Consider the following 16,352-nt stretch of genomic DNA (forward strand, 5'->3'; position numbering starts at 1 on the left):
AAGACTTAGTAGGCGACCCCAAACATCAGCACAAGCCGGTAATTTAACTCCAAGTTCATGATTTACATTTTCTTTGCTGCAGGGACTTTATAAAGTTATTCGCCAAGTTGATCCAGCTCTTGTGGTTTATCAGGTGTGTATTTGCCAAACCAGTTAATCTTCATTTGGAAACAACACTTCCAACAAAGCCAAACAGTCAACCTCTGGTTTGTGCTAGACTGATTTCACTTGTGGCTGGAAAACCAAACTGGTTCTCAGTATTCATGTAACAATGGATATACTGGCCACACCCAACTAATGTCCTATTTCAATCTCATCGATGTCATGGCCTTCTGACCCCATCCTAACAGACGTGACAATTCAGCAACCGGCTTCAAGGGGGAAGTAATGAGCCCATTACCGCTTCACAGCACTACAAAACTAATATGGACAAGTGGCACAAAGTTTTGCAATAGGAAGACTCGCAAATGTACATACCTGAAGTGGACCATCAAGCTTTTGTGTTAAATAAATGACACAAGACGGGTGTAATGCATATTCTGTAAACTTTATCTTACAACAAAAGATATAGCAACAACCAAATTGCTCTTTAGTCTTATAACAATTTCTTTTTTTTTTAACAATTATACTGATTCTGTTTCCTCCTCAGAGTCGTTGAAATCTGGAAAAAATGACATGGTTAAGACTTTTCAGATAATAATGTCCAACACTAAGAGAGCGGTGCGGGATTCTCCGAACTATCAAACTGAACCATACAAGTACAGCTGAAGTCTTGGCCAGTGTTGGGAGCATTACATTTTAAAGACATTTCACCACAGATCAATGGCTGAACATTTTAATACTGCTCCCCTGAATACAAGCATAATGGATCAAGATGAAAATAAAAGCTTATCCAAGGTACAGGTGCTGCCATTTTGCAGTAGTGATCGTGGTACGGAGCCACAGAATTGAGATAATACACACGCTCAACCAACCATGAGTTGGTCTCAGCTGTCAGTCATGATGTTTAACCCTTTTTTTATTACATCAATTAAATAAACAAAACTTACTAGGAAAAAAATTAACATCTCGTGCAGCTGAAAAGTCGCTGACCTGTACGGGCTCTTCACTTCTTTGGAGAACATTCTTTAGCCTGGTGAGCCTGAAGGACTGCAATCGCCTCATCCACCTGCACGAAAGAGAGGAGAAAAAACAATGGGACATACGGTTGAGGTCCAATCATGGTCCTCCGCTCCATTTCTCTCTGGTCTGGCCACTGAGCAACTCCTGCAATTGGCATCAATTTGAGAGCCGTTTGTCGATGCTTCATGTGTAGATTGTTTAAATTACACCATTTGTTTTATCATGTTCAATGATTCACTACACTAACTGGTATAACGGGACATCAACTAGACTGCAGAAATGACCACGGTCGTACCTTGGAGTGCAAAGACTCGGGCGACTCCAGCATGTGCAGCAGCTCTGAGTTGTCGATCTCCAGTAGCATCCCTGTAATCTTCCCAGCCAAGCTGGAGTGAAGGGCATGGATCATTGGATACAATCGCTCACCTGTGTGTCACAGCAAAGAGGAGCAGCAACCTCAATGCATCAATCGCTTCAATCTACATAAAACATTTTGAAAGACGTAGAACTGAATGATGGCAGACCAAGGAGCTGTTTCTGGTCCATTGGTTGAGCTGAAGCCAGCATGGAGGCGGTGAGCGGATCATGGCCTGGAACATGCACCAGTGGCTCCATCACTGGGGCAGAAATCACCTGGAACAAACACACTTTCTGTAAATGCAGGTTCTTTGTTCCATTTAGGTCAGCATATGAGGATAATTCGTTTTTCAGTTTGAATACATACAGTGCAACAGAATTATTTAATTTGGCATTAAGTTTCAAAATTTTAGGTATGCTATTTTTGTGAGGGATAATTTAAAATCTTTATGATATGCATCATTTTCAAACAGAAATTTCCAAGTGAAGGAGATTTCAGCAGGACTTCGTACGACCTCTTTTACACTCTTAACGGGACTGATAAAAAAAAAGTTAAAATTTGGTTCAGTTGCTGTTAAAGTGGAAGAAGACTCCTGTAATTGCCCAGTGTATGGTTTTACACACACACACTGAAAATTAGGAGCATTTAAACCATCAAAGTAGTGGACACATACGAGCCCAGATGTCCTTGTTAGAACACTGCAATGAACTCCATTCATTGTAGACCTTAACCAGGACCTCACAAAAGATGTTTTTCGCCTCATGAGGACATTCGGTCCCCATCAGGTCTACTGGTCCTGAACAGGTCAGTGTTTTTACTGCAAAAGGTCCTGAAGCCGCAGCAGCAGTAACATGTAAGAAGACTGCCAACTAGCGGACATGCATGCAACCCAATGCTGAGCATGTATGTGACTAGTGACAAGAGTGTAGTTCATACTACTGACCTGAAGTCTTGTCATTGAGGCAGGTACAGTGATGACCTGCTGAGGGCTCCTCACAACAGACGAATACTTGTACTGATTGTTTCTGATCACACCGGCCGTGTCTGTGCGTCCTCCTCCAGTCTGGGTCCCAATGTTATCTTAAGAGACATTACATGGGTCACAAACCACCAGCGACATGACACATTTTAATAGAGCAGCCCTCATCATGTTTGATCCAGGTACGTACTTGTCTTCTGTGAAGAACTGACAACACGTGGAGCCTGGGTGGAAGCCTGTCTGACTGTAGCAATGGTTGGCGATCCACGCCGGGGAACCGAATTACCAACAAACTGGGTTGAGTATGGGCCTAAAAGCATGGGCAATATTTATATATACCTACCGACTTCATACACACATTTATCTATGTTATGTGAGCACAACACAAAGCGTCCACTCACCCTGTGGTCTTGGTGGTTGTCCTGTCCAGCGAGGTACCGGCCTCATGTTGCTGACGACGTTGTGGTTATAGAAGGAGCGAGTAGGAGGCTACGAGATAAGAATCAGTTTAGAATGCATGGCATCAACATCCAGCTCAATCTCCAAACCACAATGAATATTTGTGTCTTTCGACAAAACTGAACAAATTTAACTGAAAATACAACTGCATGCTAACAGAAAGAAGATGATGCCAAGTGGCTTTAAAGGAGTGTGGGCGAGTTCAAAAGGTTTTGTGAAAAAGGAAATTATACAAGAGGAGACACATTTTCTCCCTTGTGGTTACAACTCTTGCCAGTAGGGGATGCTGCAGGCCCCTCAACTCCCCTACTGTCACAGTCCTTGTTTATTTTGATTCTATTTTGTCGGCAAAAATGTAAATTGAGACATTGCATTTATCACTCTAAAGAAATATTCACATTTTTGCAGTATAAATCAACGAGATGAGATTTAGTCGACAAACATGTTCAAACACTGAATAGGAATGGCCATTTACAATAAAACTCCCTCTCCTTTGTCACTGCTGTAACAAACATACCTGTGGTACAGTCATGTAGTATCCGGTCTGGTGGTATGAGTCGATAATGGGACTTGGCATGGTCCTCAGGGTGGCGAGTCTCTGCATGTATTTGTTGGTAAGGATTGCTTTACGCTCCTCTCTCCGCTGAGCCAGAGCCACATACAGCGGCTTGGTTGAAACAATTCTCCCGTTCATTTCTGTCACAGCTTTGGTTGCTTCCTCAGGTGAAGAGAAACAGACGAAACCAAAGCCCTTGCTCTGCGAACCGTCAGTCATCACCTGCAAGAAGCAAAGAAGCTGAAGTTCAGAGATAATTGGCACTGAAGAACCGGATCTAAACCTACTTCGGATGTGTTATCATAATCATTTCTATTTTTAAAAACCCAGACGGATCTGCGGTCAAGCATTGTCATTTAATTATAATGTTGGAGTGGTTAAATGTTAGTTTGTTTTGCAATGATGATACAAAAGTGAGTTCTCATACAGAGGGCAAATAACAACTTCCAATAGTAAGGTTTTTACTTCAGGATATAATTAATTGGAGACCCTTAATTGCCCGTAGGTGTGAACACAAGTGTAAATTTGTCTCAATGCGTCAGCCCTCTGATGGACTAGTGACCTGACCAGGGGTCAGCTGGGGTTGGCTCCATCCACCCGCAACCCTCAAAGGACAAGTGGTATAGACAATTGATTGGTGGATATTTTAAGGCCCTTATTGTGCAGGCTTTTGATTGATTGATTCATGCAACACCACACCCACACTATTACAATACCTTGGCACTGGTGATGGTGCCGTAAGGGGCAAACTCCTTACGCAGTCTCTCATCATCTATGGTGTCATTCAGGTTCTTCACATACAGATTCACCCCCTGGAGACAGAAAGCATGACAAGTATAACATTTGTTCTTCCCGAAAATGTTGTTTGTCAAGCTGATTAACATTAAAAGGGCAGAGCATCAAATCCAAACTTATCGAGCATTTTTGGAAGACAAAATTGTGTTGATTAATTGATGTGATGTGTACTGGAATCTTAAGTGTTTAGCAGAGAAATCCCTGATTGCTGGTTGGATCTGTGCCTAAAGAAAGTTATGTTACAATTTGTACTCAATTTATTAGTGATTAGATGTTTTAGTAGCCACCAAATTGTTACTGTTAACAGGGCCTTGTGGTAAAAGAACATCTGTAGTCAGCTGAACTTGCCTTGTTTATATAAAACAAAGTGAGGCCTCCATTGTAAACATAACTGAAACTTTAAATTCCTTCTAATATCAAACTCATGAGTTGTAAGAACATTAACAATGAAAGTCATCAAGGAGTCATCCAATGACAATTTCAATTTTTAAAGAATTCAGCAGTACCTGGTAGCGCTGGATGCGGTCCTGCTTGATCTGGTCAAACTTGCGCTTGAGCTCTCCCTGGCGTTCCAGACGCTTCTGAGCCCGCCCCACATAGATGTTCTTTCCATTGAGCTCCTTTCCATTCATATCATCAACTGCCTGTGAGACCGAGAAGAGCATCAATGTTACATTTACCTTTGCTGCAATTTAAAGATCACACATTTTATGACAATACTTTAAACTGCATTTATTGAATTTAAAAAGAGACTTAGCTCGGCTCCCTAGTATGCATCTATGTAGTATCAGCACAAAACAAATGGCCAGGAGATAAATCAGGACAGTCAACATCAAAGGTTTTGGCAGAAGAAGTAATCAAGTCAAGATAGAATGAATCCAATCATGAGTACTGGGCCACAGAAATGGTTCAGAAAAAAACAAACAATTGGGGAGTACAACTTCACATTCAAGTGTTGAAAAACAAAATGTATTTTGTAGCATTTCATAGAGCTGTAGGAAGTGATGTTATTTTTGCACATAGTTCTTTGCCAATGCAGTGAAATAAAGCAATGAGCATATAAAGCTGTTAAATAATAAACAAATGCTGCAGGTCAAGTATAAACATCTCTATAATTGACAGGTACCGTTTGTAGGTATCTACTTCAGATGGACGCACACATGGCACACTACCTTCCGAGCATCATCGTGGTTTGCAAAGTTAACAAAACCAAATCCTCGTGAACGCCCCCTCTCGTCCTTCATCACCCTCACACTCAGAGTCCTCCCTACGAAAAAGAAATGTATGGAAATTCACTATTAGTTGATCGAGACAATGCATCTTAATAGGAAAAACTAAATAGGATTTCATACCAAATGCAGAGAAGACTCCCTTGAGTTTCTCCTCACTATAGTCTTCACCAAAGTTTTTGATGTAGACATTGGTGAACTTCATAGCTTTGGTGCCAAACTCAACCTCTCTTTCCTTACGAGACTTGAAGTGGCCAACAAACCTGTGGACCGAATCAATCCCATGAACCATGGGACAATAAATGAATAAGAAGTTAATCAGTTAAAAACCTGATTGTTCACAGTATGGAAATTTGTCTTTGCTTTAGCACACAGCATCACAATCACACTGGACAGTCAGTTATCAGCAACACAGCATCAACACAACTAAGAAATAAGTTACAAATAAATATTGTTGGCACACTAACATTTAAGGATAAAAAAGCTTTGTTTCTCTTTCAATCATGAATGAAATTATGAAGAGAATCTGTATCTATATTTCTGATGATTATGCTACGTGCAATGTTTGGCATAGATCCTACGCATTCACTGACCTAGTCAACTGACTTTTTTCTCCCAGGAAATTGACCGTTGGAATCACAAAGCCAGCTTCCAACTGAAGACTACCTTTCTTTTGACTGAGCAAAACACACAGAAAAATTCTGAGATGTGATAAGCATTCATATCAGTTCATATAGTTATATACACATGTTCTGTGCTGCTCTTTGCCTGAACTTACTTGAGAAGCCACTGAAAAACAGGTAAAATCAAAGTATTTTGTTCACTCACACTTTCCTATCATTCAGCAACATCCCATTCATGGTGTCGATGGCCCTGTGTGCAGCCTCGTGAGTTTCAAAGTGAACAAAGCCGTAGCCTTTTGATCCATTTTCATCACAAACAACCTACAAAGACAAAAAAATAGTCACAGCTTTAAAAAAAACAAATGATACTTGCGTTTGAGTTTTGGACCAATAGTTGTTTATACAACTGGGTGATAAGCCAGTGGTGTTGCTTTTATCAGAAATAAATTCAAATTGTAATGACATTGGTAAGATATTCTTTCTGAAAAAAGGCTCACTGCACATGGATTACTGATCAACATAAATGTAAATGTCCTAACAGACTAAAGCCACACAGACCCTACCCTAATATACACATTTCATTGTTACATCACTGCACACAGAAGACGGCCAAGCAACAATAGCCACTTACCTTGCAGGACAAAATATTGCCAAAGGCTGAGAAGGTGTCATACAGTGCCTTGTTGTCAATAGACTCATCCATGTTCTTGATAAAGATGTTGCCCACACCGGACTTCCTGAGTCCTGGGTCACGCTGAGACCACATTATCCGGATTGGCCGCCCCTTGATGACGTCATAGTTCATTGTATCGAGGGCACACTCCGCTAAAAAGAAAATTTGTTAAACATCTTATTACCATAGACACCTTTTAATGACAAAATATATATTATAAACATGTTTTTTTTCTTGTCGGATTGAACTCCTGCTTCAAATGAGGTAGAAGTTCATTAAGTAGTAAGTATGTGTGGAAATTGCTGGTTCGATTTAAAAACTGTCCAATGTAATGATCAGAAACCAAGCAAGTCTTTTTTTCTGGAATACTCAGATAGTTACAGGTGCACTGTCACTATTTGTGTATATGTTTTATCATGTATGAAAAATTTGGAGTTTGAACTAAACAATCAAATATTGTTATTGAATGCTGCTTAAACTTTAATGACCCCCCCATAGGGACATGCGTAGTTTCACATTGCACAGTCATAGAGGGTTTACCCAAAGCTTAATGAGAACTGAGGCCTCTTCCGTTTGCAATATCTCTGTAAAACAACATTCATGAAGTCATTCTGTTTCCTATTTACTACAGCAAACGTTTTGGAAACATGGATGAACTAGTTCATCCATGTTATTTTCCTTCATCCCACGTAAGACATGATGACATGAGGGAGATACACCCTTCTTCATCAGTCTCTCTGGTCTCAAATGGTGCTCCTGTACAACAGTAGCGAAGCTTTACGATTGTATTGAGAAAGGCGTCTGGATGAAAAGAAAGAGCACCTGCAACTGGCTGCATGTACATCAGTTTATATTCAACCAAAAAAAGAAGAAATCTTGTGATCAGCAGTTCCGTGGGCAGAAAGGCCTTGTTGACGAGGGCAGAGGAGAAAACCAGACTGGTTTGATATAAAGATAAAGTATCTCAGTGAACTACTCTTTAAAAACATCTCAGACAGCCAAACATGTTGGACCTTAAGGCGGATGGGCAGCAGAATACAGATCTGAGGCTGCAGTGGCCACAGGGTGACCAAAACTGGATGGTTAACTTGGAAAAACATACCCTGGGGTCTGATAGTTCTCGCTTTCTGCTGATGAATACTGATGATATGGGTCAAGGGAATTTGGCGTCAATGGTAAAAGTCCATGGACCCCTGCTGTGTAAACAGTCCAGGCTGGTGCTAGTGGCAACAGTGTGGGGAATGTTATCTTAGTAACAATCTATAATGTTTCAAATCCTGCAATCTATTTGAGAATTGTTGCTCCCCGTGTACATAACTTAATTATTATGATTTACCGTCTTCTAATATTAACATGATGGTGCTCCAAGTCTCAACTGTTTTTTGGAACATGAAAATTTGTTTTCGCCCCAGTCAACCCAATCTAAATCCAAAAGAAAACCTTTGGGAGGTGGTAGACCAGGAAATTGGCAGCATGGATGTGCAACTGACAAATCTATACGAATTATATGAGATTAAGTCAACATGGACCAGAATCTCAAAAGGAATGCTTCCAGCAATTGGTGGATTGAAGAATATAGGATATTTGAAAGCTAAAAGTGAGGTCCTACTTGGTAATAGTTACGTTTCAAATTAGGTGCTCATTGAGTAAATATTAGGCCAGAGAAAACACAATGACCAGTACCCAAAGAGTGTATTAGTGCAACAGTGAAGTTCCACCTTTCTAGTGATAAAATGGCATGAAGTTGAACTGATTAAAGTGGATTTGGATTAAACAGCTACTTTACCATCAGCTGGCTGCTGGAAGTTTATGTAGGAATATCCCAGAGATCTGCGGGTGATGATGTCTCGGCACACACGAATGGACATGATGGGTCCAGCCGGAGAAAATTTCTGGTAGAGCATCGCCTCTGTAACATCAGGATGCAAGTCCCCTACATACAAAGAGGCGAGGGGATACGCTGGTCCACTGCCGTTCATCTTGGGTAACAGCTAAACAATAGATAAGAAAAACAGTTATAGGCATAGTTTTTACCCTTAAGAGCACATCGTGGCTTTTACACTTTAATTTTATTTGTTGTTGACAGAACAGTTTTCCCTTCATGGTTGTTTCTGAAGCGACAGTGAAACTAAAAACGTGCTTCAGCATAGGAGCAGCAACTTAAACGTTTTAACTACAGGAAGATGGCGTAACTGTAACTCCAGACTAAAAATATGCAGATCACCTTTTGGTACCACACATTATACATATAAAATTGAGTCCCTGACGGACTTAAATTTTGTCAAAGATTTTTTTTTAATGTAGATTAGATTTAACTATTTACTCAATCAGTTCACTTAATCCAGCCCATTTATATTAATGGGCGTACATCTCTGCGTAAGAGTAATAGTTAAACAGCATCACAAGCTACATTCACCAAAATGTCCATTGAATTACATCAGCCCCTCTCTAAAAAATATTAATCTTGGTATTACAAAATTAGTTTAAGCAAGGTTAACCAAATAAACTGCACTGTGTGTATGTTTTGTTAAGGAGGATCTTCATGTAATAAAAAAACCTAATAATAGGTTAATTAAATGCCAAAATAAATTGTCCAGTTTCTGGTCCACTTACTGTTGTGAAAGAGTTTTATACATCCCTGTTTCCTTCTTTCAAATCTGTGAAACTTACTTTAGTGATAACTTAAATATACACACTTTGTTGACACTCGTATCTCGAATCCAATAATAAAGAGACTCAACACAATCTCAAAGTAGTGAAACTTTTTGCCATATAGTACACTACTGTGAAATTAAACCATATATTGTATAATATACTCATATTATACCATAACTGGCAATGTACTGATGTCGGTCTATATGCAGATACATTTATGTCTTTAGATACAATGTACAAATACTGTATACAAATCATCCTGTGATATTGCATTTCACTGAAGTACTTCCTTATTTGATTTATATGGCCTGTTTTATTCTAATATTTTGAGTCATCTGGTCAATCACATTTTGACAATCTACTGCTGAAACAAGTGAATTTCCCCATCAATAAAGTCCATCTCAAATGATGTTAACTGGTCTCATAGCTTTAACAGTTAATAATAATTCGCATCTGGCTAGTGCGAGCTAGCTCAAAACTCGAAACGGGCTAATTTGCTCGTTTCCCGCAACAGCTAACGAGCGCTAGCTGAAGTTGGTTTAAATCCCATCTCGGGTCAAGAGCTCGTGGAGAATCACGTGAAGCGGGGGAATTCCAGACCCAGTGGATCTTCAGAGTCTGAGCGTGAATGTGGAGAAACGTTACTTACGTCTTTTAAAGTAATGGAGAGAAATGTCTTTGGAGCAGTTCGAGTCTCAGAGCCGCAGCTTCACCTCCAACAGGTGCCGGACGTTTGTCAATTATGACCGTGGAACACCTGCGGCCGCGCTCCTCCGCGCATCCTCGTTTCAATTCAACTGTGACCGGGCAGAGATTCTCTCGCGAGTCAATCCGCGATGAAAACTAGTCCTTGCAGGGCCAGAACTACCACGTTATTCATGTGGCTTTCTTTGCGGGTTTAATTATCTTGTCGTCTCTTTAAATCAAATGTTCCTCGTGAATAAAAATGCAGACGTAATTTCCCCCGTTATCTTAAACGAAACTTTATTTCACTGAATGGTCTTTGACACTTTTCCTATTTCTTACATGTATAGTGAAACTAGAATGGTTTTAAAGATACATAAACACAAAGCTAGAATTACACCAACCATTGTTTATCTCCATGTCATCATTGCTTTTCAGCTAATCTAAAAATGTTCACAACCACGTGTGTGCACTGGGTAATAGACTGTTACAGAAGCAAATTTTTAGCCATAAGACTTGTCAGTAAAAACAAAGCAAGTAGATACCTGATATACAGACAGGCTTCGTTCCACATTCACTAACTGCATTTTCGTCAAGCATAATAATAAATTGACTTTTTTTTTCCCCAACAGAAGATTATTTCAATTAATTGGAGCATTGCCAGAGTAAAGAGACTGTCAGCTATAAGGTGGAATGGTGTCTTCAACTACAATATGTGGAATGTAGTGGTGATAAAATGGTATTGTGACACTGAGCTTCTTTCCAAATCGCACCATCAAAATGTGAAACCTGATTTCTGAGGTGATTGTTCACACTGACTACCTTTAACAGCAGAGTGATGCACCTGGTTTTAAAAAAAAAAATGAGGTTGACGTCAACCAGTTTAAAAGCTAGTCTAGCTCATTCTCTTTTGTGATTTCTTAAAAACATCAAGCAGATGCTGATACCTAATAAAAATAGAGGCTGCAAGAGAAAGCCAGGCACAACAATTTTTTGGGGGATAAAGCAAACGCTTTAAGAGGAATATTTTGCAAGCAGGGTTGATACAGTGTGGCAAGACATTTTCAATTAACATCAATAAAAAGGTTACTTTAGGTTTTACATACAGATGATAGTCAATCCTGCAAAATACATGGAACCACGTTTACGCACAAACATCTTTCATTGTACTGAGATCAAGCAGCACCTGAACAGTGAAACTACAATGACAATCCGTACTTAGTTAATAAAAATAAAATAAAAAAACATAAAAAGGATCACTGCCTTTTTAAAAGCCTAATTATGTGGAATGTCTTATGTCTGAACGGATCTAACAATGACAATTTAAGGGCCCTTGGAACTTTGAAACTGTGACATTTTTGAACAAGATCAAGAAGCATTACACCAAGATGTCAGTGTCACAATACAGCCTGTCTCCTTTCTGTATGAGCCCACAGCAGAATTGCAGTTATTGAATACAGGATTGTAGCTGTGTCTGGAAATTCAAACACAAAACCGTCTTTTAGGGGGTTGAGAAGCAAATGGAAACGCCTACCATCACAGTGTTTGGTGGAAATCAACTGCCAGTTCAATTACCATACAATAAAACCTGTAAATATCATAAGGAATCACCAATAAGAAAAGTAACACACAAAAAAAAAAAGGGATGAGAAATGCACAACAAACTAGTTGGGACAAAGGAATTTGGAAGGACGATTAGAATTCACAACACCCCCCTCCCCCCTAGATCATACGCACAGTCGTTCGCATCCTTTCACACTCGCTCATTCACAACATACAGACTTACACACAAAGCCGACAAAAACAACAGCAACATGGACTCACTAATCAATACGACATGTTTCCACAAAGTGACTGAATCTGCTAACAACTGAAAATTACCCTGTCACCTCACAGTGAACTGAGAGGGGTAAACTAGTTGGTCAGGAGCAATTCAGGCTGCTTGTCATACAGAAGTGGGAGGGGCTGATGGAGTGGAGGGGGGATGTATATAAGCTGTCTGTGTTTAAGATAAGAGTGTAGGTGGATTAACAGTGCAATTCCATTAGTTTTCCCCATCTCCAGTCTCTCCCTCATCTGCCTGGTTTTCTGATGTCCACAGCTAGAAAAGGAGAGAGGACAATGTTACGATTTGCTTTGAATAAACACATCAGGATAGAGAGGTTTAAAAAAAGCATGAGGTTTAAAACTCACGGTCAGGTTGTCCCTTAGTAGTTGCATGATCAGGGTACTGTCTTTGTAGGAATCCTCGTTCAAAGTGTCAAGTTCAGCGATGGCTTCATCAAATGCCTGAAATATAGAGATTCCACTTATTAATTAAACTTGTATCGTCTGGAAACATTCTTTTAACCCTGTTCGACAATACACGCTCAAAATAAGCTTCCATTGTGGCCAAGTAATGGAATTCTTTTGCAATTTGCGATGCTTTACTGCTTCATACCGTCTTAGCCAAGCTGCAGGCCTTGTCCGGGTTGTTGAGGATTTCATAGTAGAAGACTGAGAAGTTAAGGGCCAGACCAAGCCTAATAGGGTGTGTTGGCTGCATCTCCCCCTTGCTAATGTCAAAAGCTTGCTGGTAGGCCTGTTGGGAATTGTCCACTGTATCTGTGGGCAGAAAAACATCAACAAAAAAAATCAATGTCATAATTTCCAATACATTCTATATTGGTATCTTATTGTTTTCTCTGGTTTCAAAATACAAAAAAGATGCAAAGAAAAAACTGAAAGAAGAAGACGGCACACATAATTGTTAACACAAACATCAAATAGATTCTGTCTTCACTTACCCTTCTTAGCATCGCCGGATGCAACCTCAGACAGGTATCTGTAATAGTCGCCTTTCATTTTCAGGTAGAACACCTTGCTTTCAGCAGATTGGGCGTTGGCAATAAGGAAGTTGTCAAGCAGGCCCTGAAAACAACATAGACATGTTTTCTAGTTTAGTGATATTCAGGCTTAAGATCACAGGTGTACTGTCATCACAAATATAAGAATTAGACTGTTTTCGAACACCGAAGAAATCAGAAACCCTTACGAGCACATCGTGGCAGATTTCTTGCAGCTCAGCTTCAATCTTCTCCCGGTATTCGCGTGCCATCTGCTGTTTTTTGTCATTGCCCTCAGTCTTCTGCTCGATGCTGGAGATGACGCGCCAGGATGAGCGGCGTGCTCCTACCACATTCTTGTAGGCAACCGAGAGAAGGTTGCGATCCTCGTTTGACAGATCCCCACCTTGCTCCGTCACCGACTTCATGGCTGCGGCCATGTCATCATAGCGCTCAGCCTGCTCAGCAAGCTTGGCCTTCTGCACCAGGTCACTCTTATCCATCTTCTAGACTGGATAAAAGAAAACACAGCATTAGAAGTCATGTATGTATGCATGCATATAATCAACAGACAAGGATGCATGTATCACAATGTCCTTTAAATTATACATTAATTACACCTTTACAAATACTCTGAAGTGTGTTATAAACTGATTTGATTTCGGCTTTAAATCACATCTTTAAATGGAAGAAACCCTAGGATTCAATGGAAAGTGAGGTACTGCGAATGGGGCCCATTGGCAAGTGGGTCAACCATAGACATCACAAGCTAAGGTTAGCATCTAGCTAGTCATGGCTCTCAAATCCTGTCTCCTGAATATCATTATTTATCGAAATATTTGATCGTCATGTGGAAGAATCCAGTTCACCGATCACTGGTTCCACCTGTTATCCTGTATTATTGAGTGCGGGCTCTTCCAGCGCCGTCTCAGGCGACACTTGCTGCACCAGACCTAGCCTTTCCCGGGTCAGAATGTAATGCCCTCCCCTGATGCTGGGGTGACATTTAGCTCAGCGATGCTAGCGTCGGTTTCATTAACTACAACCGATGTGATGCATCGCTGGTTTTATTCCCATTATATCTCACCGTCTTAACAGGGCTGGACATTGTTACCGGAGCTAATCTGTCGTGTTCGTGATAACGTAGCGGCTAGCAGTGACTCGAGCCACCGTCGTCTTCTGTGTGGTTGCCGCTATCTAACGGTAACGGTGGTTAGCTAGGCCAGCACCAGCTACCGCGGCCTTTCCACCGGACAGAAGCACGGTTGGGACGCAGGCAACGAGCGCAGCTTGCTGTTAATAACCACACGAGGGGGGAATATGGCGCCGAGGTGCATTAATGTGGTGTTTAATTCATTTTCGGGAGCTGCGCCACGGCCCACCCAGGCTCTCGAGCCTGTCGGAACAAAGTGTCACGGAATCCCAGCTCTAATCTAGCAGCGAATGCTACCGCGAACCAGCGGGCTAGCACGGCCAGGCTTTCACAAATCAAGCTAGCACCGCTCTGTTAGCGCGATGGCTTCGCGTTCGGGATTCAACCGGACGCGATGAAATGGCTCCTCAGCCGCGGAGCCACGGGTGAAGAATCGCTATTCGTGCCCGCGGGGTCGTTATACTCACAATATTGACGACTTTTTCTTTTTTTTAAGCTCCTGCTTTTATTCTCCTCTCTGTGGACGATTCAGCCTCCGTCCTCCGTTAGGTCAGCGTCTCGTTCAGGGCAGTACCACTTCCGTTACACTGGCACTTCTGTTTCCTCTTCTCTCACCGCACATCTGCCCTCAGCTCGCATCTGAAACTACACGACGATCACAGCTCCACACAAACACCGTGCATCTACACACCCAGTCTGATTTAACAGGGACACACCAGCACGTTTATAATAGCCCCCTTTTTTTTTAATGTCTCCCCTCGGCTGCTCAGCAACAGAGTATGAATGAAGATCCTCACTTGATGTATCCAACTCCGATGGGTTATATCACAGTCAGATGCTAAAATCATAGATATATAGATTTAAACAGATTGAGGTCTGTTGATTCTCCTAAAGCGAAATAACACAAATGAAGGGATGTGTTCATTCATCATCCAGATGTTTTGAAAAGACAGCTGTGGGTTAAACATCTTCTAGTATTTCCGCTTTCACACTGGGAACATTTGCACGTGTTTTAAACATATTGGGAGACTTACAAGGGTTCATTTGTATTAATACATAGCTATTTAATCGCAGTTTTATTTATTTTCTTATTACAGCTTATTAATTATACTGTATTAATGCACAATGCTGTATCCATGTTTAAGTTTAAACCTGGATTGGCTTTCCATCCTGCACATCACAGTTAAAGGTCAACGTGAACAGCACCTCTGGAGCTTGCACAGGGACACTGCTGCATTCTTTTACCAGTTGCCCTCTGTATATTAACAATAAGTTGGGGAAAAAATAACTTCACTGGAGTGCTGTCATACTTGTACAATTGAGCATCAATATTTTTGATTATAAACACACACAGCTGGATCTCACACGCAGGACAAAACACAATGCAGTTGATGCTTACTTGTCAAGCAAATGCCCGTAGGCCCATCTTAACATGAGATGTGGTCAGAAGTATTACTAGTGCATCTCTATCTTGAGGAGGTGGAAAGCGATTGCACTTTTGAACAAAGAAAACGGGCCTGAAGTCAACAGCGCTGTATTTTACTGTTATTTTAAGGTTGTGTTATCAAGACAGCAACATGAGGCTAACTGCTTATTACACACACTTGCGTGCTTTCACTTTGCACACGAGCAGATCCATTTCCTCTGCAGGAAAGTTCTCTCTTTAGCTGGCAAATCCACCATTGTGATAACAATCTGTCATCTGGTTGTAAAGGGGATGCGAGATTGGCCATCTGATTGGTTTATTTTTATGCAAAAGTCTGCGATGATCTCAGTGAGTGGCCTTAACCGGCCTTTCCCTGCATGCAGTGTAGCTTTAATGGTCTGCTTTAAAGCCAGGTGAGACGTGTGGACACCTCCCATATAATGTTAACTCATGCCTGCAATAGGAAAAAGTAACTTTGCACATTTGGTAGTTTAACTAACAAAACTGTGTTAGATGATTTTTTTGTTTAAGAGAACATCTGTCCAGCTGCTTGAAGTTTAAAATAACCATCTTATTTCAGAAATTAAAAATATTCTTCATATACAGTATAGTTAGAAATGACACAGTGGAATAATAATTAATATACAAGCTAAATAAAAAAACTCCAGCAGCCTTTATATGTGTGTTTCTTCATGGGAAGGTGAGCGATCTCCTGAAAGGACAGAGCGTATTGACCTAATAAGTTGTTATGTGACATGAAGTTTTAAGTTGAAAAACAGACAAATTCTAAATAGTTTCTCTGCAGTTCAGTGCTT

General features: G+C 40.7%; 2 protein-coding genes across 3 annotated transcripts; both read right to left on the reverse strand.

Annotated features, from left to right (window-relative positions):
* Window positions 1-640: 640 nt before the first annotated feature.
* Window positions 641-8,773, reverse strand: LOC128442642 (embryonic polyadenylate-binding protein). Of its 2 annotated transcripts, none has more exons than XM_053425200.1 (14): window positions 8,581-8,773; window positions 6,753-6,946; window positions 6,327-6,442; window positions 5,622-5,761; window positions 5,442-5,536; window positions 4,776-4,913; window positions 4,191-4,286; window positions 3,436-3,696; window positions 2,861-2,948; window positions 2,650-2,769; window positions 2,424-2,560; window positions 1,647-1,755; window positions 1,418-1,548; window positions 641-1,168 (listed from the first exon to the last, which is right to left on the reverse strand). In XM_053425200.1, the coding sequence occupies exons 1-14, from the start codon at window positions 8,771-8,773 to the stop codon at window positions 1,106-1,108; spliced, it is 1,881 nt and encodes a 626-aa protein (XP_053281175.1). In that variant the 3' UTR covers window positions 641-1,105. The 2 variants fall into 2 exon arrangements, with proteins under 2 accessions (XP_053281175.1, XP_053281176.1); XM_053425201.1 differs by having other exon boundaries at window positions 1,647-1,739; window positions 2,417-2,560; window positions 2,861-2,940; window positions 3,434-3,696.
* A 1,643-nt stretch (window positions 8,774-10,416) lies between these two features.
* LOC128442118 (14-3-3 protein beta/alpha-1) lies at window positions 10,417-14,747 on the reverse strand. The gene is made up of 6 exons (XM_053424366.1): window positions 14,579-14,747; window positions 13,168-13,469; window positions 12,920-13,043; window positions 12,574-12,737; window positions 12,327-12,422; window positions 10,417-12,234 (listed from the first exon to the last, which is right to left on the reverse strand). The coding sequence occupies exons 2-6, from the start codon at window positions 13,459-13,461 to the stop codon at window positions 12,178-12,180; spliced, it is 735 nt and encodes a 244-aa protein (XP_053280341.1). The 5' UTR covers window positions 13,462-13,469; window positions 14,579-14,747; the 3' UTR covers window positions 10,417-12,177.
* Window positions 14,748-16,352: the final 1,605 nt, after the last annotated feature.

Source organism: Pleuronectes platessa, chromosome 6, assembly GCF_947347685.1.
Source record: "Pleuronectes platessa chromosome 6, fPlePla1.1, whole genome shotgun sequence".
NCBI lineage: Eukaryota > Metazoa > Chordata > Actinopteri > Pleuronectiformes > Pleuronectidae > Pleuronectes > Pleuronectes platessa.

Bases quoted from the DNA above. Each gene is read 5' to 3' on its own strand.
- LOC128442118 (XM_053424366.1), bottom strand. From the start codon at position 13,461: ATGGATAAGAGTGACCTGGTGCAGAAGGCCAAGCTTGCTGAGCAGGCT. The intron at 13,044-13,167 runs GTAAGGGTTTCT...TGTTGTTTTCAG, and splicing joins AAATCTGCCACGATGTGCTC to GGCCTGCTTGACAACTTCCT. The intron at 12,235-12,326 runs GTGAGTTTTAAA...CTCCTTTTCTAG, and splicing joins TACTAAGGGACAACCTGACC to CTGTGGACATCAGAAAACCA.
- LOC128442642 (XM_053425200.1), bottom strand. From the start codon at position 8,773: ATGAACGGCAGTGGACCAGCGTATCCCCTCGCCTCTTTGTATGTAGGG. The intron at 4,914-5,441 runs GTAGTGTGCCAT...TCGGTCTCACAG, and splicing joins ACCACGATGATGCTCGGAAG to GCAGTTGATGATATGAATGG. The intron at 1,756-2,423 runs GTCAGTAGTATG...TGTTTGTTCCAG, and splicing joins CCTCAATGACAAGACTTCAG to GTGATTTCTGCCCCAGTGAT.